General features: G+C 41.2%; 1 protein-coding gene across 1 annotated transcript; it reads right to left on the bottom strand.

The window, feature by feature from the left end:
- Positions 1 to 5,526: 5,526 nt before the first annotated feature.
- On the bottom strand, positions 5,527 to 8,287 carry LOC120040328 (L-rhamnose-binding lectin CSL3). The gene is made up of 8 exons (XM_038985519.1): positions 8,257 to 8,287; positions 7,927 to 7,962; positions 7,802 to 7,846; positions 7,512 to 7,647; positions 7,303 to 7,421; positions 5,953 to 5,997; positions 5,707 to 5,842; positions 5,527 to 5,632 (listed from the first exon to the last, which is right to left on the bottom strand). The coding sequence occupies exons 1-8, from the start codon at positions 8,285 to 8,287 to the stop codon at positions 5,527 to 5,529; spliced, it is 654 nt and encodes a 217-aa protein (XP_038841447.1).
- Between the last annotated feature and the right edge of the window lie 4,423 nt (positions 8,288 to 12,710).

Genomic DNA, 12,710 nt, shown 5'->3' with positions numbered 1-12,710 from the left:
CTGGCTATTGTGGTACGCTAATATAATGCTATATTGTGTTTTCGCTGTAAAACACTTAAGAAATCGGAAATATTGGCTGGAATCACAAGATGCCTGTCTTTCATTTGCTGTACACCATGTATTTTTTAGAAATGTTTTATGATGAGTATTTAGGTATTTCACGTTGGTGTCTGTAATTACTCTGGCTGCTTCGGTGCTATTTCTGACGGTAGCTGTGATGGTAGCTGCAATGTAAAACTGATTTATAGCTCAAATATGCACATTTTTCGAACAAAACATAGATTTATTGAATAACATGTTATAAGACTGTCATCTGATGAAGTTGTTTCTTGGTTAGTTTGGTTGGTTCTTGGTTAGTTAGGTTGGTTTTGTGCATGCTACCTGTGCTGTGAAAAATGTCTGTCCTTTTTTGTATTTGGTGGTGAGCTAACATAAATATACGTGGTGTTTTCGCTGTAAAACATTTTAAAAATCGGACATGTTGGCTGGATTCACAAGTTGTTTATCTTTCATTTGCTGTATTGGACTTGTTAATGTGTGAAAGTTAAATATTTCAAAAAAATATATTTTGAATTTCGCGCCCTGCACTTGAAGTGGCTGTTGTCATATTGTGCCCGGCTTCGGGCTTGCAGCCCAAAGAAGTTAAACAAGGGTGTCCGCTGTCACCATATCTATTCGTTATGGCCATCGAAATGTCAGCTATTAAATCATATCAAATAACAACATTAGAGGATTAGAAATCCAAGGCTTAAAAACAAAGGTGTCCATGTATGCCGATTACTCAAGTTTTATATTTAGTCTGCTAGCTAGATCCCTGTAATGTCTCATTGAAGATCTAGATAACTTTTCTGGACTCTCTGGACTAAAACCTAATTATGAGAAGTGTACAATATTACGTATAGGATCTTTAAAAAATACAACTTTTACATTACTATGCAGTTCATATTTAAAATGGGCTGACGGTGAAGTAGAAATGATTGGTATTCATATGAAAAAATATTAAATGGGCCCTACACAATGAATTTAAACAGAAAACAGACAGCTTTATCTGGGACGCTAAACCAGACAAGATACAGTGTGCCTATCTATATTTATCCATTTGTAAATTTGTATTTAAACAGGTAAGTTGTCTGAGAACACATACTCATTTACAGCAACAACCTGGGGAATAGTTACAGGGGAGAAGAGGGGGGATGAATGAGCCAATTCTAAACCGGGGATGATTAGGTGGCCATGATGGTATGAAGGACAGATTGGGAATTTAGCCAGGACACTGTGGTTAACACCCCTACTCTTGCGATCAGTGCCATGGGATCTTTAGTGACCACAGAGAGTCAGGACACCCATGTAACGTTCCATCCAAAAGACGGCACCCTACTGCCTTTGGTCATTGGGATATGTTTTAGACAAGAGGAAAGGGTGCCTCCTACTGACCCTCCAACACCACTTGCAGAAGCATCTGTTCTTCCATCCAGGGACTTACCAGGACCAACCCTGCTTAGCTTAGCTTCAGAAGCAAACCAGCAGCGGGATGATGGGTGGTATGCAGGTCTAGCTGGCTATATAATGAATATGAATTGGGTGTTGTGATATTATTAAATATAAAAGCACTAAACATCTCTAAAATCTTCACTTTGTCAAAAGATAAATTTGAACCCGAAATGGTTCTCAAGTAAAATACTAAGAAAAGTTAATCCACTGTTTAAATAGCGCTTTTGCCTGTGTACAGATTTTGATGTCTTATTTTTGATTGATTGCAAATGATACCTTTTTCTAAGTATCTCTCTTTTTCAAACAAGCATTGCAGAGCTGGCTACAATTTAAATTTCATCCACCTGAAAAGATAGAACAAATATTAACTTCTTTGGGCTGCAAGCCCGAAGCCGGGCACAATATGACAACAGCCACTTCAAGTGCAGGGCGCGAAATTCAAAATATATTTTTTAGAAATTTTTAACTTTCACACATTAACAAGTCCAATAATGCATATGAAAGATAAACATCTTGTGAATCCAGCCAACATGTCCGATTTTTAAAATGTTTTACAGCGAAAACACCACATATATTTATGTTAGCTCACCACCAAATACAAAAAAGGACAGACATTTTTCACAGCACAGGTAGCATGCACAAAGCCAACCTAACTAACCAAGAACCAACCAAACTAACCAAGAAACAACTTCATCAGATGACAGTCTTATAACATAAATCTATGTTTTGTTTGAAAAATGTGCATATTTGAGGTATAAATCAGTTTTACATTGCAGCTACCATCACAGCTACCGTCAGAAATAGGACCGAAGCAGCCAGAGTAATTACAGACACCAACGTCAAATACCTAAATACTCATCATAAAACATTTCTGAAAAATCGATGGTGTATAGCAAATTAAAGACAAACATCTTGTGAATCCAGCCAATATTTCCGATTTTTTAAGTGTTTTACAGCGAAAACACAATATAGCATTATATTAGCTTACTACAATAGCCTACCACACTACCGCATTCATTCATCAAGGCACGTTAGCGATAGCAATAGGCACGTTAGCGATAGCGAATAAACCAGCAAAAGATATATAATTTTTGACTAACCTTGATAAGCTTCATCAGATGACAGTCCTATAACATCAGGTTATACATACACTTATGTTTTGTTCGAAAATGTGCATATTTAGAGCTGAAATCAGTGGTTATACATTGTGCTAACGTAGCAGCTTTTTCCCAGAATGTGCGGATATTTTTATGGCACTCAACTATTCTGACCAAATAACTATACATAAACGTTACTAAAAAATACATGTTGTATAGGAAATGATAGATACACTAGTTCTTAATGCAATCGCCGTGTTAGAATTCTAAAAATAACTTCATTACGACATCCAGCTTAGGTATAGCGAGAGAGTACCCAAAATCTGGGCGCAAACGACTATTTCACATGTTCGACAGATATATAAAATAGCATCATAAAATGGGTCCTACTTTTGATGATCTTTCATCAGAATGTTGTACAAGGGGTCCTTTGTCACGAACAATCGTTGTTTGGATTTAGAATGTCCTCTTCTCCAGTCAATTAGCACGGAAAGCTAGCAAAGTAGCGCAAAGCTCTCCTTCCTGAACAAAGGCACACAACGCAACACGCCTAACGTCCCGAATAAATTTCAATAATCTAATAAAACTATATTGAAAAAACATACTTTACGATGATATTGTCACATGTATCAAATAAAATCAAAGCCGGAGATATTAGTCGTCTATAACGACAGCTTATCAGATAGCAAAACCAGGTCCCTTCACGCGCTCTCCAGAAAACAGGAAACTGGTGACAAGTCATGCCGAGAGCTTTTATTCGACCCCAGATCAAGTTATACACTCCATTTCTTCTCTCACTGCCTGTCGACATCTAGTGGAAGACGTATGAAGTGCATGTATTCTAATAAATATCAAGGACCTTTATAGGCAGGCCCTAGAACAGAGCATCGATTTCAGATTTTCCACTTCCTGTCAGGAAGTTTGCTGCAAAATTAGTTCTGTTTTACTCACAGATATAATTCAAACGGTTTTAGAAACTAGAGTGTTTTCTATCCAATAGTAATAAGCATATTGTACGAGCAAGAATTGAGTACAAGGCCGTTTGAAATGGGCACCTTTTATCCGGCTACTCAATACTGCCCCTGCAGGCCAAACAGATTAATGCTGAATTTAAATGTGCTGGTTGATAAAATACCTGTATTTATGGGAAACAGTTTGAAAAGGGTATTTTGTTATTAAATTATATTGTAAATTGGAATGGGTGAGTTGTCTTTTAGAGTTATCAGAAATATATGGAAAGGTCTGCTCAGTCCAAGATTATAACCAATTGATTACAGCATTACACCAAAAATGGAGGCAGGTGGCAGCAGAAGGAGGTAGGGAAGTGGTCTGTCTGCCCAATTTAACAGGATCAAAACTTGCAGTGGAATAAAAATAGCATAAATAGGAATGTATACCAGTTTCATTTGAGGACCAGGATGTTGATATGTGCCATACAGATTGCAAAATTGTTGGGAAGAGATTCCTCTCGATGATTCAAGACTTGTGCTTTTCAGCTAATGCAGAATCAATTGACCATTTATCTTAGTATTGCCCTCAAGTAGGTGCTCAGGAATAGTTGAAAATGCAAAACATTGATCTAAAATTGACCCTAGATATACTGTTGGAGATCAATTACTAATACTATTAACGTTTTTCCAACAGTCTGTAGAGTCTATTCAATAGAAATGGTATGTTAATCACAGCATAGTTGAAATATGCTGCGTAGAAATCCAAAGTGTGGCCAGCAGAGACAGGTGGGATGGGCTAAGGGAAGCTGAGGGTTGGGATGTGGAATTGGAGACAAGTGGGGGTGAAGTTGCTGGGCAAAGGATAGAATGAGATGTAAAATACATTCCAGATAAAACCAATACATTTGAATGACACTGAGGGGCTGTGTTGATACAGTTAAGGCTTATGCCATGCAGGTGTTTGTACAAATGAATCCTCAGATGGACATGGTGCCATACATGCACTCAAACATTGTTGGCCTGGCTGTTTTTCATGGTTGTTTCTCTTATTTGGTGGTGCATAGGGCAGGGAATAGAATTATTTTATTTCTCAGGGTGGAATGTGATGGTTGAGGGCCAGCTCTTGGATGGCTGTATCAGTCAGGTCCCCCTTTGACATTGTGGGAGATTTGTCGACGTGCCTGTGACCCTGTGTGTCTCTGGATAAGAAGCTGTTAGACTAATGTGATGTAGTTGGGCAGCTTCTCTGGAAGTATGTTTAGTAAGAGAAGAAATAGTCTAGCTGAATTTACACAGTAACAATTGGTTCATGATCCAACCACTTAACTATCCATGTTTGTAGGGTCTACACATTGTATAAACATTTCTCACCCATCCAGGTCTGCTTTGTGACCAGCTTAGCTGGTGATTAATACAAATTAGGACCATTAAGGCTGCTGATGGCATAAGTACTACCCGTCAGTGATTTGAGAGGCAGGTTCAATTGATTTAAAAATTGTTTGACCATCCAGATCACACCGCCTGAGGTGGTCAGGAAAGAGATCACAATGAGTATTAAACTTGTCTACAACTGCCTAAAGGTGGGCACAGATTACAGACATCAAGACAAAGGCACGTTAGCCCCAGGTACAAATGAGACCGGTGAACACCGTGTAAGAGAGAAAACCGGACACATGGTCAGTAATATTGGTGTGACATTTAGTAATATACAAGAGGCAACCAGTATCGTCTTCCAGCCACGTCATTTAATTCAGACCAACAACCAGTTCAGAAATGGTTTAAGAAATGTTTCAGCACAAAATGCACAGGTTTACATTGGTCACTGAAGTAGATTTGGCGGTTGGAGGAAAACAGCACGACCCGATGAAAATGTCCCAGAAGCCTTGTGCATCTTCAGGTTCCCCAGGAAGATATCCTGCAAGACAAACCATCAGTACCAGCATTCTAGTTCCCAGTCATGTGTGCATGAACATATTCAACACTCACATTCAGTAACAGGTGTAAGCCACATCCAAGTACTTGTAGGTTCCGACACAGGGGTCGCCGAACACGGAGTTGGATACCTTGACGATACACTGGCGCTCTCCGTCACACCTGTGAAACAGGTAGAGGTTAACATCACAGCCAATGAGTGCCTACAGGTATATGCACACTAAAGGTTTCAGTACCTTTTTGCCATTGTGCTGGTGGTGGATGGGCTGAGGCAGTTGGTGTTTTTGAGTTGTTTATGTGGGCGCCCAATGGAACACACATCGTGTTGACGACGACCATAGTTGGCACGCTGAATATGGATCTCACCCCGATCTGAGGAAGAGAACGAAGAAAAGGATTACCAAATCTGGTTGTTTGTGTGGGCTAGTGACTAACATACGTCACCACATGAATACACCGTACGGTAGTGTTGACCAGCTTACCACATAGTAGTTGAGAATCAGAGCCTTCACATATGATGCTGCTTACTGCAAGGACAACACAGGAGTTACACCACACAAATTAAGACACACATTTTCCTGGTGAAGTGTTAGTGATGGGCACTAATAGGGAATGTTGATTTCAGGTGCATTTTAAACATGTTGGCATGAACTAAAGTATAAAAAGTTAGGCTCGTCATCTTCCACAGTTATCTTGTAGTTTCACTTCCTTTTGAACAGTTGGTAAGCTGGTGAAACAGGTCGACCCGCTACACCAAATCTGTATTTCTATGCAGTTTGTGCTGTGCCATCTGTCAGATTAGCTATAGACCCTACCAATCTGTGGGAGTTGCGCTAGCTAGTTACCGTTCACTGAAACATATTCAGTGGTAAACCAGATGAAGTGTGCACAACCATCAAATAAGCTCGAGACACTTCCCTTCCATGTTCTTGCTGGCTAATTGAGCGAGATATGTACATATAACAAGGAGCAGCAGCAGCATATGAGACAAGTCGAAAAGGTTACTGCAAAAAGGGTCAATGCAGATGGTCGGGGTAGTCATTCAGCAGTTTTATGGCTTGGAGGAAGTAGAAGCCATTCAAGGTCCTGTTGGTTCCAGAGTTGGTGCACCCGTACCATCTGTTATGGAGTAGCAGAGACCAGTATGACTTGGGTGGCTCGAGTCTGTATGTAGGGCCTTCAGACACACGTGGTGTCGAGATTCTGATGGCAGGGAGCCCAGCCTGAGTGATGTACTGGGCCGTACACACTACCCTCTGTAGCACCTTGCAGTCAGATGCCATACCTAGTGTCGATGCAGCCAGTCAAAAAGCTCTCAATGGTGCAGCTGTAGAATTGAGGTTCGGGGGGCTGATACGAAAAAATGTTTGCCTCCTGGTAGGGAGAGGCTCAGCCCTCCGCTTCCTGTAGTCCACAATCAGCTCCTTTGTCGTCTTGGCACCACACTTCCAGGTCCCTGACCTGCCTATAGGCTACGCAAACTAAAGTTGTTGCCGGCTACATTTTTCAATAACCACAGCTTGTTGGCTAGCAAGGGTTAGTTAGCAGGTGAGGGTGGTTTACACGTTGAGAAACCATGCATGTATGAAACGTTGTGGCCATAAGACGGCATTTAATAAAACCTAGTTAGCAAGCTGGTACCATAGGGGAACCAACCAATTCTATTCCTTTTCTAGCTATTAGCAGAGTACATTCTTTTACAAAAGAGTCAAGTGGGTAGGAGTATTAAACAATATCCCAACATGCCACAGTCATACCGATAGTACGTTCAATCTAATTATGGATATTGGTGCCCACCACTAAGTGTTATTAGCACACATTCAGAGACTGACTTGTTTCTTGCTGTTGGACACAGGAGTATTTGATGTCCAGGTACTTGTAAGTCCCGACACAGGGGTCTCCAAAAACGAAATTGGATGCCGGCACAACACACTCGCTCTTCCCACCGCATCTGTGTGTTTCAAAGACAGGTAGAGGTCATGCCATCTTGCTGGTTAACACTAGTCAAGGAGTTTCTACAGATAAACACAGGTTCCAGTACCTTTCTGCCATCTTGCTGGTGGTGGATTGGCTGAGGCAGTTGGTGTCGGTGAGTTGGTTATCGGGGCGCCCAATGGAACACACATCGTGTTGACGACGACCATAGTTGGCACGCTTGATTTGAATCTTACCTCCATCTGAGGGAGATGGGGAAGAGGGAATGAAAAGGAGAAAGGTGAGGGACAAAGGAGAGCCAAGTATGGGTCTCTATGGTGTGGGCTAGTGATGCTAATCTACAGTAGAAACTATCATAGGTGGTCGGTGAGTATACTGTAGGGTTGACTAGCTTACCACATTGCAGTAAAGCATCAGAGCCTTCACACGTGATGCTGATTGCTGCCAGGACAAATAAACAGGAATTACACACCACTCACATTAGCTTGGTTAAGTAGTATCATCAGTATTACATACAGTACCTCCATCCGTTAGTGTACAGCAAGCTGCAGCCAGCACTGAAACAACATCACACAGCTAGTTCAGCAACATTCAACATCATATGCACTTGGACCATGAAGCTACACTCCAGCATTTCAGTTATACTAAGTGTATTATAGTCAAGTTGAGCATTTGGTCTCTTATTCCAGGCACAAAATGTGACATTTGTTATATGATTTTGTTTTGAATACTTATTTGCACAATAGGAACTGAATGTCCCTCAAATCATATGACAAATACTTCAATTACAAACATTTGGTCATATATAGTTAAATTCTAATCTGCATCAGATACAGATTTTGTATACTCACATGTGACCACCATCAGTCTGAACATGCGCATGATTCCAGGTACAGGAGTGGTAGTAACAGAGAAAATGCAACTGATGATAACAAGACCCAATACACCTGGTATTTATGTTATGTGACATGTCTTATTTAACCCAGGTGTATCTATTTGTCTCCAGGTGCACCTCATTGCAAATAGGGGCCGGCGTTTGCTGGTCTATACCTGGCTATTGGGCCAGTCTCATGGAGTTAGATAGAGGACTCTAGGTGGATAAAATCCATTTTGACATGAACATTGCCATTGAGGGCTTCCAACATTTTAAAGTAGTCATCTAGGTGGGGATCTTTGTTAAGGAAGAATCACACGGGCCACATTCAGTTGCAAAACCTTTGAGCATTGCAGATATACATTTCACGATTAGAGACAATGTTTTTAATTATTCTACATCTCGGAGAGACATATTTGTTAAACACAGCATATTTTTTTTATAACCTTCCAAAATGTTGCAACTTGCTGAATGCACCCCATTATTCATTTCTCCATTGTTCAGTATACATTGCCAGCAGCATACCACCCTGCATACCACTGCTGGCTTGCTTCTGAAGCTAAGCAGGATTGGTCCATGTCAGTCCCTGGATGGGAGACCAGATGCTGCTGGAAGTGGTGTTGGAGGGACAGTAGGAGGCAGTCTTTCCCCTGGTCTAAAACATATCCCAATTCCCCAGGGCTGTGATTGGGGACACTGCTCTGTGTAGGGTGCTGTCATTTGGATGGGATGTTAAACGGGTGTCCTGACTCTCTGAGATCAGTAACCTCTCTTGGGCAAGTGAGACGGTAGCGTCCCACCTCTTCAACAGCCAGTGAAACTGCTGGGCGCTAAATTCAAATACAGAAATACTCAGTATAAAAATTCAGAAAAAAACATATTTTACATAGGTTTAAAGATTAACTTCTTGTGAATCCAACCACGGTGTCAGATTTAAAAAATGCTTTACGGCGAAAGCATACCTTACGATTATTTGAGAACATAGCCCACTAGACAAATCATTACAAACAGTAGCCAGCCAAGTAGAACAGTTACACATGTCAGAAATATCGATAAAATAAATCCCTTACCTTTGATGATCTTCATATGGTTGCACTCAGCAGACATTCATTTACTCAATAAATGTTCCTTTTGTTCGATAAAGTCTCTTTATATCCAAAAACCTCCGTTTTGTTAGCGCGTTTTCTTCAGTAATCCACAGGCTCAAACGCAGTCAAAACAGGAAGACAAAAAAATCAAAATTGTATCCGTAAAGTTCATAGAAACATGTCAAACGATGTTTATATTCAAACCTCAGGTTGTTTTTAGCCTAAATAATCGATAATATTTCAACCGGACAATAACGTAGTCAATTTAAAAGGTAAACAAGAAACACACTCTCTCGGTCGTGCGCATGAAAAAGCTCTGTGACATTTTAGGGTCCACTCATTCAGACTGCTCTTACTTCCTCATTTTTCAGAATACAAGCCTGAAACAATTTCTAAAGACTGTTGACATCTAGTGGAAGGCATAGAAACTGCAATTTGAGTCCTAAGTCAATATATACTGTAATGGCATTGAATAGAAAACTACAACAAAAAAAAAAACGACTTCCTGAATGGATTTTTTTCAGGTTTTCGCCTGCCAACTCAGTTCTGTTATACTCACAGACACTATTTTAACAGTTCTGGAAACTTTAGAGTGTTTTCTATCCAAATCTACCAGTTATATGCATATCATATCTTTTGGGCCCGAGAAGCAGGCAGTTTAATTTGGGCATGCATTTCATCCAAAATTCCGAATGCTGCCCCCTACCCTAGTGAAGTTAAAGATCCCATGGCACTTATCGTAAGAGTAGGGGTGTTAACTTTGGTGTCCTGACTAAATTCCCAATCTGGCACCCAAACCATCACGGTCACCTAAGAATCCCCAGTTTACGATTGGCTCATTCATCCCCCTCCTTTCCCCTGTAACTATTCCCCAGGTCGTTGTTGTAAATGAGAATGTGTTCTCAGTCGATTTACCTGGTAAAATAACAGATAAATTAAAATGATTCAATCAGGAGGGATCAGCCAATTAATTATACTCTTGTGCAAACACTGCATAACTGTTGGTGGCAGTGAATTGCCAGATTTGGCTTCATACAGTCCCTTTTCAAACAAAACACTCTGTTGCGCTGTGCATCCTTTTAGTGTCTTTGCCAACTCATAGAAATTATAGAAGAAAATTGTCTAATTTAATCAAATCAATATTGTCTCTATTGTCTCTAATGCAATTACATTTGTTATTTGATTGGAATGGAGCTGCCCGTGGGCTCACGGACACCATATTGGGACACATATAAAGATGATATACTGTGACTATCATTCTCTATGGTCAGATCCCCATAATGTGTTGTTCTGGTGACAGGTGCCTTGCCCTTCAACGTGCGAGCCCTTTGGGTGTTGCACTTATCAGGCTTCACAGCCACGGTCCGGAAAGGCTGGTCCGATTGATTTTGTGCATTAATATGTTCCCAGTTGCCACTCCTGTGAAGGGATACCGCTGCGCTTGAAGGCAGTTTGGTGACCACAGATACCAAGTACAGGTACTCTACTGTAAACATTATTAAAGTGACCCGTGTTGAATGACTATGTACATATGACAGCAGTCTCTATGGTACAGGGTAGAGTACCAGGTGGTATCAGCCCAGTACCCTGCTTTTAACAGTGGCTAAGTTTGGGCAGGGTTCTGGACGGAGGCCGGCTAGAGATTACTATTACAACGTCCGATGGCCTGGTGATAGAAACTTCTATCTCCAGTTTCTCAGTCTCTTGGTCACAGCTTTGATGCACCTGTACTATCATCTCCTTCTAGATGGTAGCAGGGTGAACAGGCAATGGCTCGAGTTGCTGAGATCCTTGATGATCTTCTTGGTCTTCTTTTGACATCGAGTGCTGTAGATGTACTGGAGGGCAGGCAGTTTGCCCCCGGTGATGCGTTGGACTGACCACACCTCCATCTTGAGAGCCCTGCTGTTGCAAATTCTGTACCAGGCGTTGATACAGCCCTACATGATCCTCTCAATGGTGCACATGTAGAAGTTCATGAGGGCCTTAGAGGACTAGCCACATATCTCCAGCCTCCTGAAGTTGAAGATGCGCTGGTCATGTGGTATGATTCTGCTATTTTCTTTACTTTTTAACGGGAACCCCCAACAGCAGCTAGCCAGCTAATTAGCTACTAGATAGTAGTCAGCTAGCCACTGCTAGTGGTCATCAGCTACCTTTAGCCCAGACAACCCTTGCCAGTCTGCACAGCACAACCAGAGCAAATCAGACTTATTTTTCTCCATATCTCCGGATTCCTACCGCAAGCTCTGAACCTTTTCACCTGGGTCATCGCAGCTAGCTAGCTGTTATCCGATTGGCTTCTCCTGGCTAACGTCTCTGTCCCGAAGCAAGCACCAATTAGCCTGGAGCTAGCCTACGCTAGGCCCATCTTTCGGCTAGCTGAAGAGGTCCTTCATCCACTCCTTAAGCTACAATACCTATTTTGCCAATTGGCCTGGACCCCTTTAATTGCCGATATGGAGCCCCGCCGATCCTTCACGACTGGACTACTGACGTAATCCGCCCGAGGGGGTTTCAACTAAATGGCAGAATCCATGTCTCAATTGTCTCAAGGCTTTGGTGGGCATGGCACAGCAGGATTGCCTTTTGCAGTCTGTGATAGTCTGAAGTCCTTGCCAAGCGATGCAGTTTGAGGATTGCACCCCAGCTAACAATCACAGACCATCATATTTCAACCCTCCCGGCGCGACACAAAACGCAGAAATAAAGATATAATTCATGCCTTACCTTTGACCTTTTGCTCGATTAATTCCGTTGATATATATCCAAAATGTCCATTTATTTGGCGCGTTTGATCCAGAAAAACATCAGTTCCAACTTGCACAACGTGACTACAAAATATCACAACATTTACCTGTAAGCTTTGTCCAAACATTTCAAACTACTTTTGTAATACAACTTTCGGTATTTTTTTACGTAAATAATCGATAAAATTGAAGACGGGATGATCTGTGTTCAATACCGGAGGAAAACAATGTGTAGCATGCCTTCTGGTCACGCACCTCTAACTAACAGTACACTTCACTGGAAACTCATTCTGAACATGGCTACTCCTTCATTTCTCAAAGGAAAAACCTCAACCAATTTCTAAAGACTGTTGCCATCCAGTGGAAGCGATAGGAACTACAGGAAGGTCCCTTAGAAATCTGGATTCCCAATGAAAACACATTGAAAAGAGAGTGACCTCAAAAAATTAAAATCTGAATGGTTTGTCCTCGGGGTTTTGCCTGCCAAATACGTTATGTTATAGTCACAGACATGATTCAAACAGTTTTAGAAACTTCAGAGTGTTTTCTATCCAATACTAATACTAATAATAATATGTATATATTAGCATCTG

This window comes from Salvelinus namaycush, unplaced genomic scaffold (genome assembly GCF_016432855.1).
Source record: "Salvelinus namaycush isolate Seneca unplaced genomic scaffold, SaNama_1.0 Scaffold342, whole genome shotgun sequence".
NCBI classification, from domain to species: domain Eukaryota; kingdom Metazoa; phylum Chordata; class Actinopteri; order Salmoniformes; family Salmonidae; genus Salvelinus; species Salvelinus namaycush.
Note: the sequence above shows the minus strand (reverse complement) of the source record. Positions and strands in the feature narration are given on the sequence as shown.